Below are 21,892 nucleotides of genomic sequence, written 5' to 3' on the forward strand. Positions count from 1 at the left end.
AAACAGAACCAACAGGAACTGGCTCACATGACCATGGGGATTGGCAAGTCCAAATTCCATAGGGCAGGCTGCAAATAGGAAACGTGCTGAAGGTGACGTTGAACTCCCCAAAAGAAGCTGGCTGTCTGGAGTAGAGAGAGACATCATCAGTCCTCCCTTTAAGGACTTCAACTGATTGGATGAGGAGAGTTCTCTCATTGCTGAAGGCAATCTGCTTTGTTGATAGTAGATGCAATCAGCTGTAGATGCAGTCAACTGACTAATGATTTAAATCTACAGAATACCCCCACAGTAACAATGAGGCCAGAATTTGCTTGACTGAACAACTGCACACCATAGCCTAGCCAGGCTGACACATGAGCTTAACCATCACAGCATCCACGAATGATGCAGGCTCTGGGCCAAGGCTCTCCTTCCAAGAGACACGTGGCAGCATGTCCTCCATTACCCAGAGCTGCCCTTGGGTCCTCAGACCACGTGTTCTGTCCTGTGGCTGTGCCCATCTGCTGCTGTTTGCCCCTAAGGCTGCCAAGTGCCGTCACCGTGCCCTCCTCCTGTCTCGCCCGTACCGTACAGTTTTCTACCCCATCCCAAGGCCAGAGAACAGTACAAACGGCAGTGGGAGAAGCAGCAGCTGGACGTGGTTGGATCCGGGCTTGGCGAGCCTCGGCCTGCCTTGCTCTTCCCCCTTGCAGGCCTCTGAAACTTCAGGGTGGGCAGAAGCCACGGTTGTGGGGTTCAGGCCCAGCACCCGGGCTCGCGGGGGGACAAAGATGGTGCCTGCTGAAAACGCACAGCTTCCCTGGCGCCCTCACTTGCATGTTTGAAAGGAGAGGAGCCTTTTGGTATAACCTGCGTGCATTTCATTTCCCACCGTCTCTCTAAAACTTTGTTCAGTGGAGACACTTCTTCCCTTGCCCCTGGATGGAAACCTCCAGGATCTTTCTGATCGTCCTGTAGATCTCCAGACACAGGGTCAGTTCACAACATTGACAATCAAAATGATCAAATTCCAAACTCAATCTAAAGTTAAGTCTCCCCTCCCTGGAGGGGTCCTGGGACCGGGGCAGCCTGTGTAAAGGGGTGGGGTCCTCTTTCTCCCGCCCTCTGCGTCTTCTCTCATCTGCATCCCCCGAGTGCTCCAGGAGGAGGGAAAAGGGGGGTCAAGAAGTGGGGGCAGTGCCCTCTCGGGCTTTAGGGACGCTGCCACCCAGCTCCTCTGTCCCGGGGCGCCCTGCCCCGGCGGCTGCTCACTTCTCCGGCTTTGCCGGGGCTCCAGGATTAACACCACCACTCGCTCTGGCTGTTTAATCTGTGTTCCCAGTTTTCTGCAATGAAAAATTTAGATTTCGCCTGATGAGCTCATCTTTTTTGCAGATTGTAACAGTTGAATATCAGCAGTTTCCCATGGTTTAAACTCATATGTAGTTTGTATTAAAAATATTTACTCGACGACCTGGGGAATCAAGAAAAGAAGCATTACAGCACAGGAGCAGGTGGGTGGTGTTCTGGTTTGCTAAAGCTGCCGCTGTGCAAAATACCAGAAATGGATTGGCTTTTATAAAGGGGATTTATTAGGTTACAAATTTACAGTTTTAAGGCCATGTAAGTGTCCAGCCTAAGGCATCAGCAAGAGGCCACTTCACTGAAAAAAGGCCGATGGCGTCGGGAGCACCTCTGTCAGCTGGGAAGGCACATGGCTGGTGTCTGCTGGTCCTTTACTCCCGGGTTCTGGTTTCAAAGTGGCTTTCTCCAAAATGTCTCTAGGCTTCTGTCTCTCTTAGCTCCTCTCTCTCAGCTCCTGTGCGTGCTTGCTTCTTCCTCCTAGCGTGTTTCTCTCTAAGCATCTGGGGGTCCTCTCTTAGCTTCTCCGGGGCAGACTCTGAGCTTCATTTCTTACCTTAGCATCTCCAGACATCCTTCTCTCTGCGTCTCCCAGCATCTCCAAGCATCAGGGTCTGTGTTGACTCTTAGCTTCTCCCGGGGGCAAACTCTGGATCACATATCTTATCTTCTCTCCAAAATGTCTCCCTCAGCCTCTCTGAGCTCCTTCTCTCCATGAGCCCTCTTAAAGGACTCCGGGGATCTAATCAAGACCCACCCAGAATGGGCAGGTCCTCACCTCCATGGCAATAATTTAATCAAAGGTCTCACCGCAATTGGCTGGGTCACATCTCCATGGAAACAATCAGCCGGAAGTTTCCACCCTAATTAAAAGCCTGAGAAGTCTGTCCCCACAAGACTGCATTAAAGAACATGGCTCTTGTGAGGGACGTAATAGATCCAAACCAGCACAGCAGCCCTGCGGACCCCTTGACTTCAGACTTCGGCCTCCAGAACTGGGGGACGGTCCATTTCTGTGGTTTGGGGCCACCTGGTCTTCGGTTCTTTGGAGACTAGGTCAGGGGGTGACAGAGATGTGGTCTCTGCCCTTCAGGAGGTGTGGGTGGGGAAGACACCATCACAGCCGCCCAGCTGGCATTCACCGGGGCTTTTCTCCACGACAGGCACGTGACAGCAATGTCCCAAGCACCCGACAATGCCGAGGAGGAGAATGTGCTGATGCCCCCGAAGGTGAGGCGCAGCCCCTGGGGCGCCGGGAGGGGAGCAGGGAAGGCTGCATGGAGGAGGAGGCTTTTCAGCCCCGGCCTGAGGGATGGATGGGTGGGATGGTGGGCGAGCCTCCCTGGGGGAGGGAGCAGCACGTGCGGGGTCAGCACTGGGGAAGTATGTCTGGGGAAGAGCGCAGCAGGGTGCAGAGGGTGCGATGGAAAATGGTGGGAGTCTACACGGCTGGCTCAGCCGGGTCTCACCACCGAGAGCTTCGAAGGCCGCACCCAGGATTGGTGATCGCACCGCAGAGAAGCCCAACTTCAGCGGGCTCGGGTAGGGGCGTCCACGGGTCAGCGTCAGGCCTGGCAGGGCCCAGGGCCTCAGACAGTGTCCTCGGGAATGACGGGATGACCCAGCGGTGTCCACGGTGGCTTGCGCTCCGCAGTGGAAAATGTTTCCAAGGGCCCCAGGAATCCCGGGACTGAGCCTGAGCCCCCGGTGCAGAACCCGCCCACTCCGGCACCAGTCGCTGCGCCCAGGGAGGGGGCACGATGTGCTGCTTGTCCCGGCCTCGTCACACACAGCCCTGGGGGGTCAGGGGCTGAGTGGCTTCGGCTGAGAGTGGGGAGTGGTGGCTTCCGGGAGAATGAGGGGACAGGGAAGGAAGCTGTGTTGTGGGGTGGGGGCTCCCGCCAAGCCCTCCCAGGAGGAGATGACGGAGCCAGGTGGGCACAGGTGCACGGCCAGCAGGCCCCCCGCTTAGGCTGGCCCCCGCCACCCCGTGCCCTTGCAGGCAGGCATGCCCCAGACTCTCAGCCCATCCGCCTCGGTCTCCCCGGGCAGCTGCGGCCCGTCCCCCACCGAGCCCACGGGGGGCCCGCAGGCCGGCCAGCCCCTCCTGGAGGGCGCCCCCTCCTCGGCCTCCCTGGACACGCTGATCCAGCACCTGGTGCCCACGGCCGACTACTGCCCCGAGGTGGGTGAGCCGCCCCTGGGGTGGGCAGCGGGGTGAGTGGGGTGGGAGGCCTTCGTGAGCACGTGCCACCCCTCACGTGTGCCTCCTCCAGAAAACCTTCATCTTCAGCTTCCTGCTCAGTTCCCGCCTCTTCATCGAGCCTCGGGAGCTCGTGGCCCGGGTGTGCCGGCTGTGCGTGGAGCAGCAGCAGCTGAACGCACCAGCGCTGGACAAGGTGAGGGTGGGGGCCGGGGGCGTCCGAGGCACCCGACACGGGCCAGCGCCCCTGCTCTCGTCGTGGGGGGCAGTGGTGTCCCGTTCTCCGGGCGGGCAGCAGGGAGGGGTCTTCTGATGTTTCCGAGGCCCAGAGCTGGAACCTCTCCCCCTAAGTCAGTCTCCCGTGCCCTGGGGGTGCCCCTGAGCCCACACCCAGCCCAGACGCAGACCCCCAAGGCCCAGCCACCTGCGGCCTCTGCTGGGACCCCTTCCCTCCAGCCCCCTCCCTTCTCCCTGCCCCTCCTCTGGGGTCTGATGGTGGGCCTTCCTGGGGTTCCCCACATCCGAGCCTCTGTCGGCTGGGCTGTGACTGTCGATTGGCTTCCGTGGGTGCGTGTGTGTCTCCGGCTGCCCTAAGGCAAAGGGACTCCCAAGTTCCGGGGACGCCGGCTCCAGGGGCTCACGTAGCATCCTTAGACCCTGGTCTTTCTCCTCCGATGGATGAGCCAATCACGGTGCACCACAGGGGAGCAGGGGGTGGTGCCAGGCCCTGATTGGCCAGCCCTGGGGTGGGTTGGGGACTCCTGAACCCCACGCCTGGGAACGAGGGAGGGTGAGTCCCCAAAGGAAACTAGAGACAGGGTCCCCAAAGAAAGAGGGAAGGGGGGCTCCCCAAAATGTGTGTCTGTGCCCCCCTCTGCAACCTGAGCCCCCTGGGTCCCGGCCCCTGGCCCGGGGCAGGCACGAGCCCTGTCCCCCCACTGCAGCCCCACTCCTGGGTCAGCCGTGTTGGGGTGCTGGGTCCCCCTCCCTGAGCACCGTCGCCAACCACGGGGGGTGCCCCTGCCCCCCACCCTCGGCCTCCTTGCAGGCCCGAGTCCGGAAGTTTGGCCCCAAACTGCTCCAGTTGTTGGCCGAGTGGACAGAGACCTTCCCGTGGGACTTCCAGGAGGAGGCGACCATCGGGCACGTGAAGGACGTGCTGGGCCGCGTCGCTGCGTGTGACGAGGTGGGTGCTGGGGGGCCGGGGGGCTGGGGCTCCTCCCGCACCCCTCCCCGGGACCGAGCCCAGGCCTCACAGCCGAGGAGGGAGAGCCAGGCTGGGACCCCACCCTGGGCGAAGGTCTACTCTCCTGACGTCCCCTGCCCCACGTTCATGGGTGGTGCCAGGTGAGGGAGACCCCGGTGGGGGCAGGCCTGGCAGCCCACGTCCCTGAGCTTTCTGCCTGCTCCTGCCCCTGCTCCCTGTCCAGGGCTGGGCCGCTGGGCAGTGCATCTCCCGGGCGGGGGGGCAAATGCAGGGCCTGGGAGTTGGGGGCAGGGAAAGGGCTTTGCAGGAAGGGCCAAAATAACCACCCCGATGATAACTGCCCATTGCAGGGCCGGCTCTCCCGGGGTCTTCCCAGCCTCTGGGGGCTGAGCTTCCAGGCAGAGGAGGGGAGAGCCCCCCTGAGCTAAAGTCACCCCACAGGGTCGCGCGGCTCCTCGGCGCTCACGCTCACAATCCCCATGGCTTGGGGGGCAGCTGGGTGCACTGGGACGTCGGGGGCCACTGTGGGTGGCTCCCCAGCTCCCCCAGGCTCACTGCCCTTGTGGGTGGGAGGAGGAGAAAGCCTTCACCTGCAGGACTATGGTGAGAATGAAAGGACGGAGCTCCTGGTTCACTCAGAAGGAGCAGGTTTGTCAGCGTCCCCAGGGGACCCCGTGGCTGATGCTGATTTGCCTTATCCGGAAACGTCAGTTGCCCTGGGAGGAGGCCGAGCGGGCGAGCTGGCAGCTGGGGCGTCCTCAAGAGTGGGTCTGGACACGTGAGCAGCATCAGAAACAAGGAAAGCCCCCAAGGCCAGCTGGGCAGCGGGGAGCCCCGGAGCCCGAGGCGAATCCACGGTGCAGAGAGGCGCTGCCCCCAGGTCACCTCCCACGGCGGGCGAGGGCCGAGCTGTGCTGGGGCCAGTGAGAAACCGTCCTCCCTCCTCCGTGTCTCCTGACCCAGCTCTGGACCCTGAGGCCTGGCTGAGGAGGCCGGGGAAGGCTTGTTGGGTGGAGGGATGGAGGGGGTGGAGCTGCCTGACGGCCTGAGAGAGAGTTGGCTGGTCTGATGGGTGGTGAGGGGGGGAGATGGGTGTCTGGGTAATTGGATCGGCAGATAGATTTAGGGGGTGAGTGGATGTGGAAAGGTTGATGGAAAGGGGAGGGGGAAAGGTAGGGATGCTGGATCGGTGGGGAGTAGGAGGATGGATGGATGGACCAATGGATGGATGGAAGGGTGGGTGGATGGGGGAGTGGGAGGATGTATAGAGGAGGTGTAGATACATGAATGGGTAGATGGGTGTGTGGGTGAATGGATAGAAGGGTGGGTGGGTGGGTGGATGAGTAGATGGGTGGGTGGATGGATGGGTAGGTGGGTGAGTGGATAGATGGGTGAGTGGATGGATGGACAGACGGATGGACAGATGGATGAAAGAGTGGGTGGATGGGGGAGTGGGAGAAGGTGCAGATAGATGAATGGGTAGATGGATGGGTGGGTAGGTGAGTGGATGGATGGATGGATGGATGGATGGATGGATGGACAGACGGATGAAAGAGTGGGTGGATGGGGGAGTGGGAGGAGGTGTAGATAGATGAATGGTTGGATGGATGGATAGATGGGTGAGTGGATGGATGGACAGACAGACAGATGGATGAAAGAGTGGGTGGATGGGGGAGTGGGATGAGGTGTAGATAGTTGAATGAGTAGATGGATGGTGGGTGAATGGATAGAAGGGTGGATGGATGGGTAGATAGGTGGCTGGCTGGCTGGATGGGTGGGTGGATGAGTAGATGGGTGGGTGGGTGGATGGATGGGTAGGTGGGTGAGTGAATAGATAGGTGAGTGGATGGATGGATGGACAGATGGATGAAAGAGTGGGTGGATGGGGGAGTGGGACGAGGTGTAGATAGATGAATGGGTGGATGGATGGGTGGGTGAATGGATAGAGCAGATGTGAGTCAGCTCCCAGGACGAAAGTGGCAGGACCCCGAGGACAAACTGGCAGACAGGGCAGAGCCTCGGGAGCGGACGGAGCCCAGAGGATGTCGGCCTGGGCCCCAGAGGGAGCTTGCGAGAACCTCAGGGAATGGGGCTGATGCTCACCCAGCCAGGGGCAGGGGCTCTAACCACGAAGTGCCCAGGCCGAGAGGACTGGGTGCCTGGAGAGCCGCGGCTGCCCCTCAGGCCACCCCGCGCAGTTTCTGCACTCTCGTCTGCTCTGAGTGAGCAGCAGGTTACTCAGCAGAGGGAGAGAGTCAGCTCCAGGCCTGCCACCTTCAGCACCGGGAGATGGATGGGCTGAGGGAGAGCTTTGGCTGAGGTAGGGAACAAGGGCCACGAGCTGTCCTGGGGACACACACAGCAGGTGTCACACAGATGTGGGTTCATGACAGTGATGAGGTGGCGCCTTGACGTTCTCAATGGCTCAGAGATCCCCAAACTCCCATCTGCAATTGTGGAGAAATGAGTGAGAAAATGACAGGAGGTTGAAGCTACGAGAAGGCAAATCCCTCCCCGCACATTCAGGAAAGAGCCAACAGGTGAACCTGAGGCCGACACCACTGGAAAACATCTAAATGAAGCAGCAAACAGGAAATGGTAATTATTAGGAGTGAATATCGATTCAACAGAGACAAGTCCTGCTAAATGATCTGCATTAAAAAAAAACAAACAGGCTGAACATGTGGCTACGTGGACGATAGGCCTGGACCTGCTGTGTCTTTGATTTCGGGAAGCACCTGGCGGTCAGCCCTGGCGTCCCTGCAGGTGGAAGGTGAGTAGGCGAAGGCCACGTTCATTCATTCCTTCAGCAGCCGTGGCGAGGGTAGGGGAAGACCAAATCCGAGGCGTCAGCAAGCCGATGCTTGCTCCCCCAAGACGGTGGTGCTCTGGGCTGGCTGCCGGCGACCCTCAGTCCTTGGCTTCCCCATCACGTGGCGATGCACATGGCGGCTTCATCTCCTCTGTCTTCTGGGTTCTGGTGACTTCCAGCCTCTTCTTCAAGTGGCTTTGTCTTTCTCAAGCCTCTAGTGAATAACAGCGTATTAGTTAGGGTTCTCTAGGGAAACAGAATCAATGAGAGGTGTCTCTGATTATCAAATTGTAAAAGTGACTCACGCAACTGTGGGTATGCACGAGTCCAAATTCTGTATAGCCGTCAATGAACTGTCAACTCCAAGGAAGACGTCTGATGAACTCCTCAGGAAACGAACCAGCAACTTTGACGAACTCCTCAGGAAATGCTTCACTGGGCGGCTGAAGAAGTGAAGGTCCTCTATCTGTCTTGCTTGTAACTCTTCAACTGATTACTTGGATTAAATCCAGCCAATTGCATTCTCTCATTGAGGAAGTCACACCCTTTGGTGAGTCATCAGTCACAGCTGCAGTCAACTGCCTGATGATTTAATAAACCAGCCTGTTGGTTTATTAACCAGCCTCAAATGTCCTCACAGCAATTGTTAGGACAGTGTTTGCTTGACCAGACAGCTGGGTACTATCACCTGGCCAAGTTGACACATGAACCTAACCATCACAAACAGGATGAGGATCCACCGTCATTCGGTCCAGCCACACGTTAACTGGAACTAACATGTTCAGAGGATCCTGTTCACGGGGGTCACACCCGCAGGGATGGATTAAGAACATGTATTTTTTTTCTGGGGTTCATAATTCCACTTACCACGCTGCAGTCAAACGTAAACCCAGGAGGCCGCGTGCAACCAGTTTTGGATGCAGCAGAGCTGAGAGGGGCCGTTAGTTCCTTCTGTGGGTGACGGAGACAAGAGGCGGGCCTCGATTTACCCACACGCTGCCTCCCCTCGTCGGTGGGAGCCTCCCGGGTCTGGCCTCCCACCACAGTGGGAAACTCTCCTGGCACGTGCCAGTCCCGAGATGGCCTCTGTCCTTTCCGTGCCCTGAGGGGCCAGGCAGGCTGCCCCGTTCCCGTCACCAGAACTCCAAGGCACTGCCAAGGCCTGCGAAATGCCGCCAGGGTTGTGTGTTTCAAAATAGCACAAAGAGAGACGCACCCGGATATCTTAAGTTACCTGCGGCCCTGACCGTTCACCGTCGTTTTCCGAGGCCGGGCGCTCCTGGCCTTGCAGGTCCGGGCTCCAAGCCGCCGTACCCCTGCCCGCCCCTGCTGCAGGCCGGCCCATGCTTGCGTGGAGCCGAACCCGCCCCCGGTGCAGCCGGCAGTGCTGAGCTCCGGGCCCCTCCTCCGGGTTACGGACCCACACCCCTGGGGGTGTGCGGACACCTCGCTGCGTAATCCCAGCTGGTTTGATTGGCCTGTTCCTTGGAAACGGGTCTCCCTGGGGAAGATAACCACCTTCTCCTTGGGTGTAGAAGGGTGGGTGCCCCTGCGGGGCAGGAAGCCGTCCCTCTGGCTGGACAAGGAGGAGACCTGGTACGTAAGCGAATTATCAAGCGGGCGCCCGCTCGGTGCCAGGGCTCAACGACACGGGCATCCCAGCCCCAGCTGGGCTTTGAGTCCAGTAGGGGAGCAAAGGGACAGACGGGCCCATCTCTGACCGGGGTCCTTGCTGGGGAACACATGGGCAGGGCTGGGGTCGGTGAAGGCCTCTCTGGGCAGGCCTGGGTGACGGGAAGGGACCCCCTTCCCCATTCCGTTAAAACCGCCCCACAGGCCAGCTGTCTCGGGCACATCTCCCTCCTCTGTCCCTTCCCCTGACCCCTGGCTGCACCCCCACTTCCACCCCCTCAGCACCGGTGGCCCTGGGCTCTTCTCAGCTCCCACCCAAAACCCTGGCCTGGGATTTCGGGGTGGGGGTCCATCGTCTGCAGGGGCCCTGAGGAAGAGTCCATCATGGCCAACCCCTGGAGCCTGCCAGCCCCCTCATCGGCGTCGTGGAGGGGTCTCCAGGCCTGAGCGCCCTCTCTCCACTCCCTCGCCCCAGGCCTACCGGAAGAGGATGCACCAGCTCCTGCAGGCTCTGCACCAGAAGCTGGTGGCTCCGGGCCGGCGGCCAGAAGGCCTGGTGGGCACCGACACACCTGTGTCCTCCAGGCCCAAGCCACTCGCCGCCGTCCACAGGGAGCTCCTGAGCCTCTGCAGTGACCCCTACACGCTCGCCCAGCAGCTGACCTGCGTGGAGCTGGTGAGCAGATCCTCCCCTGCCCCACGTTGACCCCTGGCCTGCCTGATGGTCCAGCCACGGGACAGAGCACTGGGAGGGGGGGGTCCTTCTTCCTTTTAAATTGCCGCCACTTACGGGGCCCTCACTGCTTTCCCGGGCACTGCCTCCCCATTTATATTCAGTATCGCCTTTCATCTTCGTTCTCCCTGCAAGGTAAGTACCACTATTATTCCTTTTCACAGATGAGAAAACCAAGGCCTAAAGAGGTTAAGTGATTTGCCTGAGGTCACACAGCAGGGTCAGAGCTAGGATTCAATTCTGGCTCCGGAACCCCAGCTCTTAGCCACCGTGCCTCCCCGAGTTACCCCGTCTCAGCCTCATCCTTCCCGGGGATCCCTACGGGACATGGCCCGTGACAGGCCCCAGGGGCTGGGCCTGGGAAGGGAGGGCACTGTGCTCTGCGACAACCCAGAACAGGGTCTCGGAGCCCCAGAGCGCAGTGCAGGTGCGCGGAGGCCCCCGGGGGCAGACCCAGCGAGCACTGTGCCAGCCCCTAGGCCAGCTCCCCACTCCCTCGGCTTCTCCAGACTCTTTTCCCTCCCCGCAGGAGCAGCTGCGGCACATCGGGCCCGAGGAGTTCGTCCAGGCGTTTGTGAACAAGGACCCCCTGGCGGGCGCACAGGTAGAACACCCTCAGGTGGGAGGCCTCAGCAGGGGTCCACACCCACTGACCCACCGGGACAGGGATCCCAAGAGCGCATGATGGGTGAGCTTGGGAAGGGGCCCAGAGCCGGGGGAGGTGCAGATGGGGCCTGGAAGGACCCTGTCCACGCAGCCCAGGGCCCTCAGGCGCACAGCCTGGTCCCTCCCAGCCGGGCCGTCCACCCAGCGAGGGTGCAGCCCGCGAGGGTCCCCGAGCGCCCAGGACCCGTGTCCCAGCCCCTGGCGTTGCGGTGGGCGCCGCTGCCCTCCAGCGGCCAGTTGCAGCAATGCTGCCCGGGATAGGGAACCCGCCCGCCTCGCTCAAAGCCTGGGGGTGGGAGGTGCAGGCCTAAGGGACGCCCCCAGACCCAGTGCTCACACCCACCTGTCCCCTCTCGGAATCCAAGCAGCCGGGTGCCTCCTCTTTAAAGAAACGGTTAAAGCTGAACCAGGATTGGAAACCTTGTCTTCTGCACTCACGCCTGTTAAAGGACGTGCAAACTAAAGATGAGAGCGTTTTCCACCGCTCAGATTTGCACGGGTTGACCAGTTGGATGAACGCACTGTGGGCGGGGGGCAGGTGGGCACGGCTACTTTGGAGGGTGGCTTGGCAATTGCTACGATATAAAGGCGTGTCCTTTGTCAATTTATCCTACAGGTACACACGTCCATGTACACACAAAAAAATGTGTGTACAAAGATATTTGGGGTACGTGGTGTTTGTGATTGCCAAAGACTAAAAGCAGACTACCTTATCCACCTCTCATGGGGCCTGGCTTTTAAATCATAACATCCATAAATGCAGTGCCAGGCGGCTCTTACAAGGAGTCAGACTGTGTGTGGGGAACAGTCCCCAAGGTCCGTTGTCAGGAGATAAAAGAAGCAAGAACAGCGACAAAGCCATGCGACCACGTGTGTAACGACACCACAGACAGCGTGTGTATCGTTGGGAACGCTGGATGCTCTGGACGCAGCCGGGGCCTGCGGGAGGGAGGCTTTGCTCCTAACTAGGGGGTCCGGCTGTTTTGGTTGGTTTGGTTTCCATTTTCAAGAATTTTTTTTTGTGTATGAAATATATCAAGATTTCAGTTCACATCTATTTATTCTCACTCTGCAGTGGATGGACATTTTCATTCTCTCCAGCTTTTTGCTTTTATAAATATACGAGCCATGAGCATTCTGGGGTGCACATTTCTCTAGCACATTGGTTCACACATGTTTTCAGTCTCGGGAGCACTTTATACTCTTAAAAATTAGTGGAGTCCCCAAAGAACTTCTGTTTACATAAATTATATCTGTGATAACTTGTATTTGAGATTAAAGTTGATACATCTTTAAATAGATTTATTCAAAAGTAACAATAATCCTTTACATGTTAACGTAACATATTTTATGAAAAATAACTATTTTTAAAAATAAAAATTACAGAGAAGAGTGACATTAGTTTTACAGTATTTTCTCAAATCTCTTTCATGGCTTACTCAGAAGACAGCTGGATTCTCTGATCTGTTCCTGTGTTCAATATCTTGACATAAGTTTTATGTGAAGAAAATCCAACCTCACACAGATATGTAGTTGGAAAACGGAGGAGTATTTTTTAGCCTTTTCAGACAATCGCAAATATTCTTTTACACTGCGGAAAGCCAGCAAGAGATAGTTTTTAAAGGTTAATTGCAATGAGAAATCTGAAGATGTATCAGTGAACTTTCTGTTCTCTGTTACATTAAAATCTGCTGGTCAGTCTTGCACTTGACTGCATACTTTTGTATCATGCCCTGGTCATTTGGAAAACATGGGTTCATTGAGTTACGCAGATCTTCCAAACGTTTACACAATTTCTTATACAATAGGTTAAGATCACATTCCTTAATATCACTGCCCATCTCATTTAAAAAAAAAAAAACAAGTATTCAGAAGCTGTCAAGCTCACAGAAGTGGACACATGTTTTACGAATTCCTGGTTTTCTTGGGAAAGCTTGAATTCTATCATTGGCAGCAAATGCTGTCAGTTATTTCCTTCAGTTGACAGGATCATTTAATTCCATTTCAAGCCATTACCTGTCAGTTACTGAAGGCTGAATCACTGTTGTTTGTCTGCCAGACCGTCTTTGAAATAAAAATGGTGTTGTGTGAAAAAGTGGCTAGTTTAGCTGACAACTCACAAGAGCTTTTCCTCAAAACAACCACTGTCCTTGGCATGCAAATGGGATTTTTTTAATATCCCATTCATCGCCTGGGATGTTAAAAAGATGTGAGCACAGTGGTCGAGATTTAATAAAATTTAAAAGTTGTATTGCCTCATGAAGGACGTTCTTAAGTCACATTGGCTTCTTTTCCTTTCTTTTCTTTTTTTTTACAATGAGGATGTGATGATGCAAAATACAGTGACTGCCTTGGTTCAAACCAGAGTACCCAAAATTTTACCACACTTGCTTTTGCACCCATCAGGACAAACAGCATCTTAGGATTATGAAAATAGTTTTAGCCTTAGAGACCCCCTGAATGGTTCCCGGGGACCCCCCAGTAGTTCACGGATAACACTTTGAGACCCGCTGCCTTAGGGATCCCTAGGAGGGTATTTACTGGGTTACATGGTGGGGGGGGGCACATGGCCAACTTTACCAGGTCATGCCAGGGGAGATTATACCAATCTGCACTCCTGGGGGGTGATGCAAATTATTTTTGCTCAACATCCTCATGATTGGAGTCTTAAAATTGTCAGACATTTTAATTTTTGTCAGACTATCAGACTGAATGTCATTTCATGGGTTTTGGCCATTTTTGTTTGCTCTTCTTTTAAATGCTTGTCCCTGATTTCTCATTGCAATTAATCTTAAATTAACCTTTAGTTTTTGCTGTGTTTTCTATTAGTGGTTTGCCTTTTTCTTAAGAGTTTTTTGAAAATATATATTCTAATATAATAATTCTTTTTCAGTGTATGTGCTACATATTTTCTGCTCCTGGCTGGTTGCTTTTCTCTACATTCTCTTTCTGTCTTTTGCTGAATGGGTGTTCTTAATTTCCACCTAGTCAAATTTATTAAACTTTTCTTTATCATTTTTGGGGGCTTCAGAAATCCTTTCCTACTGTGATAAAGGTAATCTTCTATAAGATAAACTCCTGCAAGTTTTGAAGGTTTGCCTTTCATATTGAAGTCTCTGATCCATCTGGAAGTCATTTTGTGCATTTTTTGCAATTCATTCCCACAGCTTGAGGTGGGAATCCATTTTCATCTTTTTCCACTGAAATAAGCAGTTGTTCCTAAACCATCTGCTTATGGATTTCTCTACCGGCCAGTCTACCCTGACAGTTCTGTCACTCTGTCCTCGTGTGGGTCTGTTCCTGGACTCTGTTCTACTCCATCGTTCAATTTTTCTCTCTTCACGTCAATCACATTATCTTATTATTCTTTTGTGATTAGTCTTGATATGTGATGAAGCAAATCCCCTAGGTTTGTCTTCAGGAAAGGGTTTTCCATTAAATTTTAGAATCACTTGTCAGGTTCTACGAAAAGCCCTATTGGGATTTTGTTAGGATGTGTGAAACTATACAACAATTTGGGAATAATCTGCATCTTCATGATATTGAATCCTTGAATCCATAAATATGGTGTGTCCCTCCATTTACTTAGATCTTCTCTTTGGCATAGTTTTATCTTTTTCTCCATAAAAGTCATACAAACTTTGTTAGATTTTCCCCCCTAGGCTTCTTATGCATATTTTTTGCTATTGTTTATTGAATCTTCTTTATTGTATTGACTAACTGCTTGTTGCTAGTTTAAGGAATAGAATTTCTTTTTGCACATTCATTCTATAACTGGCAATATTGTAAACATTTATTTATTCTAATAATTCTTATTCTCTTGAGTTATCCACGTAGACAATTACATCATCTGAGAATAGTGATAGTTTTGTTTTTCCTTTCCAATACTTATTTTTCATATTTTGGTGGTACCATTCAATGGTAAGAGATGGACACAAGTGATGAATAGATCTTGTTTTTTAAGTCTCTGAAATATTGAGAATATTGGTTATTACAGGTAAACCTAAGACACTGTGACTAATACAATTTCTTTTTCTTGCTTATTGGTGCTACCGCCAGCTGGTACAATGTCAAACAGAAGTGACGATAACAGGCATCCTTTTATCCTGATTTTAAAGGGAATGCTTTTAACATGCCACAGTGGCAGATGATGTTGACTATAGGGGTTTTTTTAGTTGCCTTTTATCAGCTTAAGGACATACCTTATTCTTATTTTGCTGAGAGTTCTTATCCTGAATGGCTATTGAACTTTTTTAATGCTTTTTTGGATCTACTAAATCATATGCTTTTTTCTTCTTTAAACTATTAAGTGATGGTTTATATTAGTTTTTTTTTCTTTTGAATGTTGAACCAACCTTGCCTTTCTGAGATAAATAAAACTTAGCCACGATAATTTATCTTTTTCCCACATCCCCAGATTCAGTTTGCTAATGTTTTGTTTAGGATTTTTGCATCTGTATTTGTGAGTGAGATTGACCTACTATTTTTCCCTTTTTGGTTCTGTTCTTGTCTAGTCTTTGTTTTTTCTTTCTCTATTCTCCAAAAATATGTGTAAAAGATTGAATTACTTGTTTCTGGATCATTTGTTAGAATTTGCTGGTGAAAATATCTGAACCTGATATTTTTCTTTGACAGATGATTTTTAGGTAGTGATTCAAGTTTTTTTTTATGGTTATATTTTTTCTTTAGTCTGTTTTGGTAATTTATACTTTTCTAGAAGTTTGACCATTTCCTCTAGGTTTTCACATTTGTAGACATAAAGTTATTCACAGTATTTTCTATTTATTTTTTTAATCTCTTCACATCCATGTTGATTCCTTTTTTATATTGTTTGTTATTCATTTCTTTTTTTTTTTTAATCAGTCTTACCAGAGATTCATCAATTTTACTAGTCTTTTAAAATAAAGAGACTTGGGGTTTGTTAATTCTATATACTGAACCTTTATTATTTCATTTATTTCTTTTCTTAGCTTTATTATTTACTTCTATCCACTTTCCTTAGATTTATTGCTATTGTTTTCCTAATTTCTTAAATTGAATTGGATTTTAGCATTTCTTCTATTCTAATAAAAGCATAAAAGTCTCTTCATTTCTTTTTAAATACATTTTTATTTGCAACCTCCGAGTTTTGTTTTTCAGTATTTCCATTATCATTCTCATTTCCCTTATGATTTTATCTTTGACCCATAGATTTGTCTTGTCTTGTTTTGTTTTGTTTAATCTCTCCCTAATCAATTGCTGACAAGTGTATTAAACTCTTCCATAAAGATGTTAGACTCAATCCCTCCTTTAGAGAACTTCACTTTTCTGATGATTTTTGCCCTCCACATCTTGAAGCTATGTTGTTAGGTGCAAATAAGTTTAGACTTGCGACATATTGCTGATGAACTGAACGTGTTATCTTGGTGACATTGCCCTCTAATCTCGTCTCGTGCTCTTTGCTTTAAAGTCTGTTTTGTCTGATATTATTAATACAGCCATGTGGTATTCATCGCAGATAGATTTTTCTGTCCATTTACTTATACCCTTGGGTTTGCATACCTCTTGAAAATATCAAAGAGCTGGGTGTTTTTTTAATCATAGTGACTGTAATCACGGAACTGTATGGATTTGTTTTTGCTGTCTCCTTTTGACTTTCTCACCATTTCTGGTTATTTTTCCCTCCTTTCTTGACTTCTTTTGGATTAATAGTCCCATTCCATGTTCTTCTGTTTGTTGAAAGTTACTCTGGCAATTTTAACATGCATATTTAAATTAACAAAAGTTAACAGTGTTAACCGATATCTTGTGCTTTTATTTCAGTCACCCCTTCTCAATCTTACGCTAACTTGTGTAGGATTTGAGTTTTAATTCTATCTTGATCGTTTTGACTCCACAATTTAGATGTTATCGGTAGGGTTTTATAAAGCCAAATTATTTTTTTAGATTTACTCACCTTTACCATTGTTTTTCTCTTTCCCCTCACCATTCCTTCTTGTAAATCAAACTTTTCTACTCAGATCATTTTCCTTCTTTCCAGAGAACATCTTTTAAATTTTGGTACATTTATACAGTGGAATGTTCTATATCAATTAAAAAATAAATCCAAAGGATCTTTTATGGCACAGGCGAAGGTTCCCGTGGACAAATATGGGAATCCATGTGTATTATGTTACACTTTAAAATGCATTCTGAGATGTACAGAGAAAAGCCGAGAAGGAGCCACTCCAGTAATCCCTGTTAGTCCTGGAGAGCTTTGAGGTTTTCGATGTTGCCCGGGTCGTCTGGGACAACTGGGGATGCCTTTGCATTCTGAGATGCTGTCACCCCAAGGCTCAGAGGGGGCTTCCTGTGTCCCCGAGTCTCAGGGGCTCTCCTGTGTCCCCCAAGACTCAGAGGGGCTCCCCTGTGTCCCCAAGATTCAGAGCAGGCTCCCCCGTGTCCCCCGAGTCTCAGAGGGGCTCCCTGTGTCCCTGAGTCTGAGAGGGGCTCCCCTGTGTCCCCCGAGTCTCAGAGTGGGCTCCCCTGTGTCCCCCTAGTCTCAGAGTGAGCTCCTTTGTGTCCCTGAGTCTTGGAGGGGCTCCCCTATCTCCCCCAAGTCTCAAAGGGGCTCCCCTGTGTCCCCTGAGTCTCCGAGGGTCTCCCCTGTGTCCCCCAAGTCTCAGAGTGGTCTCCCCTGTGTCCCCTGAGTCTCGGAGTGGGCTCCCCTATGTCCTCTGAGAGTCAGAGGGGCTCCCCCATGTCCCCCGAGTCTCGGAGTGGGCTCCCCTGTGTCCCTGAGTCTCAGAGGGGCTCCCCTGTGTCCCCCGAGTCTCAGAGTGGGCTCCCCTGTGTCTCTTCTAGCCCCGTTTCAGTGACAAGACCCACAACCTCGAGGCCTACGTGAAATGGTTCAATCGACTGTGCTACCTCGTGGCAACGGAGATCTGCGTGGTGAGTGGGGAGCCCGGGCGGGGTGGGGTGGTGGGGAGCCCCCGGGAGGGAGCCAGATCCATCACAAGCCCAGCGCCAAGCCGGGCCCCCTCCAGGACACCAGCCGTCCCCGGCTTTCCCACAGCACCGTCTCCCTCGGAGCCCTTCCCCGGCCCGAGACCCCAGCCATCCCAGAGGGTGCCGGTGACGTTTGCCATGGAGGAAGGGGCCATCCGTCCGTCCTCCTGGGTGGTTCTGTGTCCTCATCTGTGTCTGCCTTGGGCAGCCTGGCCTGTCATCAGGGGTTCTTTGGCCACTTGTCCAGGATTTGAGTTTTAATTCTGTCTTGATTTACTCCACAATTTAGACATTATTCGTAGGGTTTTATACAGCCAAATTATTTAGAGGTAAAAAATAATTTAGAGGTAAAAAACCATTTAGAGGTTTAAAAAAATAGTAATAATAATCCAACCTTCAAGAATTGATCAATTGCAAATTTAAAACCCCGGATTTCTGGCTCCTTGAACGCTGAGCCGGACGTGCTTGTCACCCCATTGCCATCCGCCTGGCTGCGGCTGGAGGCCTCTTCTCTTCCGTGTAGCGGAGACACCCCTCCACGTGCCCTCTCTACCATAATGTGCGGCCCAGGGACTGCTGGTTTCAGGAGGAGACTGGGGGCAGCGTAACTCCCGGGTCAGCTCTCCAGAAGCAGGTGCCGAGACGGGGATTTTAGGGGTTGAGAGTGGGGAAGTTTAGTGGGGGACGCTGATCTGGGCTGCAGACCCCGCCGTGCCCAGGGCAGCCCGTGGAAGCTCGGAGGGAATAGTTTCTGCCCGGAGGAGAGGGCCTGGAACCTCCCTGAAGGCGGGTGGCTCTGTGCACCTGGCCGCGTCCACCGGGCCTGTCCCCTTGTGCACGCGAGGCCACACCTGTGTGCCCAGCAAGCAAGCAGAACCGATCTGTGTGCAAAGAACTCCACTTCAATGACTGCCCAGCCCACTGCCTACCTTCACATCCCTGGCCTGGCAGCTGGGATGAGGACTTACCTGTTCAGGACTTACCTGTATGAGGACTTACATGTTGGGCCGTGTAGCAGCCCAGGACTGACCCCAGGGCAGGACCACAGTTTGGTTCTAAGTCATCGGAGAGTCTTGAAGTCCCAGATGCTCCTGCAGGAGGCTCAGGTTTAGCAGTCAGGCAGCAATCATGGTGCTCCCCAGGGACAGGGCTCTGGGGTGGCTGGGATCTCAGGGTGTGGCCACTGGGGACAGGAGGAACGGAGGGAGAGCTGCGCTCTCTGCTTCCCAGAGAAGGGGTGCAGGGGTGGCGTCTTGAGGGAGAAGGGTCTGTGCAGGGAGCCCTGCAGCCACTCCCCAAGGTGCCCTCAGCATGTCCTGAGCTGCAGGTAGGGCCGTGGGAGCCCCCACTGGGCACCCCTGAGCCCTCCGCAGCAGGCCCTGCCCGCCATGTGCTCGAGACCCCAAGCCCCCAGACAGCAGATTGCTCTGGACGTCCAGCTTCTCAGCCCTGAGGCCGGGGCTGGTGGGGGCAGTTGCGGCTGAGGCCCCGGTGCCCCGTCCCCAGCCAAGCAAGAAGCAGCGGAGAGCCCAGGTCATCGAGTTCTCCATCGACGTGGCCCGCGAGCGCTTCAGCATCGGCAACTTCAGCTCCCTGATGGCCGTCGTGTGTGAGTGCAGTGGCCCCGGGGGTCTGAGGGGGCACAGCCAGACGGGCAGGGGCCAGCAGGGGTCTGAGTGGGCCAGCGGGTTCTCCCTCTGAGGACTGGGTGGTCCGGCCTGAGCTGCCTCCAGCAACCCACGGACCCACCCTGGGGGTCCCAGTACAGGTGCCCCCTTTGAGGCCAGCCTGCCCCCCTCTGGCTGCTTGGCGGGGTGTTGGCAAGACCCAGGGAGAACCGGGGTCCCAAAGCAGGCGTGAGTCTCGGGGATGGGCCAGCGTGGTGGGCCGAGCCTGCTGCAGTCCAGAGCCCACCACCAGTGCACCCTGTGCGGGCAAGGTCTGAGGGCCTGGGGGGCACGCAGAGCACCCCACTGTGGGAGGGCGGGTGTCTGTCCTCCCCAGCCCGGCCTCCCTCTTCCAGCCGGCATGAACATGAGCCCCGTCTCCAGGCTGAAGAGGACCTGGGCCAGAGTAAAGACGGCCAAGTTTTTCATCCTTGAGGTAAACAGGGCGCTGGGCCGCTGGGTGCCGCTAACCCTCCTCTGGTCAGAGCTGCCCCCTTACCTCCCCGTCCCCCTCCAGCACCAGATGGACCCAACAGGAAACTTCTGCAACTACCGGACGGCCCTGCGCGGGGCAGCCCACTGGTCCCTGACTGCCCGCAGCAGCCAGGAGAAGGTGGGTCTGAGCCCCGGGTCCTGCCGCCCGCCGCGGCTTCCGAGCTCCTTGGCCAGTCAGGCCGTAGCAGGAACCTGGGTGTTGACTCAGGGTCACCTCATCCAACTCCCTGCCCTTCTGCAGCATCTGTAACAGACAGCATGGCACCCTGCTTGTATGCCTCCAGTATGGGGAACTCACCACCTCCCCAAACTGGTCAGCCCAGCATCAAGCAGCTCTAACCGATTGGAAGTGTTTCAGTTCTTTGGAGTCTTCATGCCCTGCCCTTCTCTCTCCACTCCAGGGTCAGCAACCCCAATTCTGCCCTGCCCTGCTTTGGTTCCCACTCCCTCCCCATCTCATGCTCTCTGCATACTAGCAGGCTGGGGGCACAGGTGCATGTTGGTCTATGAATCTGGGTTGGGTCCACCACCGCTGCTTGGAGACATAAGCCATGGTTCAGGCTCTCTGGGTTATTTTCCTTCTATCCATTCTGATGCCATCCTGCTCTCTGATCCCCATTCCAGCTCTAGGGTGCCAGGTCACTATGTGTGTAGATCTGTGGATGGATGATTTATGGAGCCATGAACTTAGTTTTGCTGCCTGTGCCGGTTTGAATGTATTATGTCCCCCAGAAAAAGCCGTATTCTTTGATGCAATCTTGTGAGGCAGACAATAGTGGGGATTAAGTTGGAATGTTTGGATTCGGAGATACGCCCCACCCAACTGTAGATGATAACTGATGGGATATTTCCACAGAGGTGTGGCCCCGCCCATTTGGGGTGGGCCTTGATCAGTGAAGCCATATAAATGAGCTGGCTCAAGGAGAGGAAACGGAGTGCAGCTGTGAGTGATGTTTTGAAGAAGAGCAAGCTTGCTAGAGAGGAATGTCCTGGGAGAAAGCCGTTTTGAGGCCGGAGCTTTGGAGCAGACGCCAGCTGCCTTCCCAGCTAACAGAGGTTTTCCGGACACCACTGGCCGTCCTCCGGTGAAGGTACCTGATTCCTGAGGTGTTAACTTGGATGCTTTGTGGCCTTAAGACTACAACTGTGTAGTGAAATAAACCCCCGTTTTATAAAAGCCTGTCCATCTCTGGTGTTTTGCATTCTGCAGCATTAGCAAACTAAGACACTGCCCTCTCCTCTGACGTCCAGAAAAGAAGGGACTGTGGGCCTAGCCCACAAAAGAATGGATGGATGGTGGATGCAGGGGTGGATGAGTGAGTGGGTGGGTGGGTGTGTGGATGAATGGGTGGACAGGTGGATGGGTGGAGGGTGGATGGGTGCATGGGTGGACGGGTGGATGGAAGGGTGGGTGGATGGGTGGGTGGAAGGATGGATGGGTAGATGGAAGGATGGATGGGTGGGTGGGTGGGTAGATGGAAGGATGGATCAATGGAAGGAAGGAAGGATGGATGGATGGGTGGAAGGATGTGTGGATGGAAGGAAGGATGGGTGGATGGATGGATGGGTGGATGGATGGGTGGAAGGATGGAAGGATGGGTGGGTGGATGGAAGGATTGATGGGTGGGTGGATGGAAGGATGGATGGATGGAAGGAAGGATGGATGGGTGGATGGATGGATGGAAGGGTGAATGGAAGGATGGAAGCGTGGATGGATGGATGGGTGGATGGATGGAAGGATGGATGGGTGGATGGATGGGTGGGTGGGTGGGTGAATGGAAGGGTGGATGGATGTATGTAAGGATAGATGGATGGATGGGTGGAAGGATGCATGGATGGAAGGAAGGATGGGTGGATGGATGGTTGGAAGGATGGATGGGTGGGTGGATGGATGGTTGGAAGGATGGATGGGTGGGTGGATGGATGGTGGATGGGTGGATGGATGGATGGGTGGGTGGGTGGATGGAAGGATGGATGGGTGGGTGGAGAGGAAGAAAGAAAGGGAGGGAGGGAGGAATGATGGGTGCTAGGAGATGTTCTCATAGGCCCCTGGTGCCCCCAGCAGAAATTAGTGAAGCTAGGAAGTCTCAGTGATCGTGATGCTTTGTTTCTTCTTGCTGAGGCCCCTCCCCTCCTCCAGCCTCTGTCAGGGGCCCACTTGACA

At 53.5% G+C, this 21,892-nt stretch overlaps 1 protein-coding gene across 1 annotated transcript in view; it reads left to right on the forward strand.

The window, feature by feature from the left end:
* Positions 1 to 3,352: 3,352 nt before the first annotated feature.
* The window catches only part of RASGEF1C (RasGEF domain family member 1C), a 31,944-nt gene continuing 13,404 nt past the window's right edge, over positions 3,353 to 21,892 (forward strand). Inside the window, exons 1-9 of the mRNA XM_037817467.1 lie at positions 3,353 to 3,529; positions 3,621 to 3,743; positions 4,596 to 4,733; positions 9,674 to 9,874; positions 10,461 to 10,535; positions 17,420 to 17,509; positions 19,073 to 19,175; positions 19,590 to 19,669; positions 19,751 to 19,846. Of these exons, the coding sequence (XP_037673395.1) occupies positions 3,353 to 3,529; positions 3,621 to 3,743; positions 4,596 to 4,733; positions 9,674 to 9,874; positions 10,461 to 10,535; positions 17,420 to 17,509; positions 19,073 to 19,175; positions 19,590 to 19,669; positions 19,751 to 19,846 (1,083 nt within the window). The remainder of the gene's footprint in view (positions 3,530 to 3,620; positions 3,744 to 4,595; positions 4,734 to 9,673; positions 9,875 to 10,460; positions 10,536 to 17,419; positions 17,510 to 19,072; positions 19,176 to 19,589; positions 19,670 to 19,750; positions 19,847 to 21,892) is intronic.

Source organism: Choloepus didactylus, chromosome 24, assembly GCF_015220235.1.
Source record: "Choloepus didactylus isolate mChoDid1 chromosome 24, mChoDid1.pri, whole genome shotgun sequence".
In the NCBI taxonomy this organism is placed as follows: domain Eukaryota; kingdom Metazoa; phylum Chordata; class Mammalia; order Pilosa; family Megalonychidae; genus Choloepus; species Choloepus didactylus.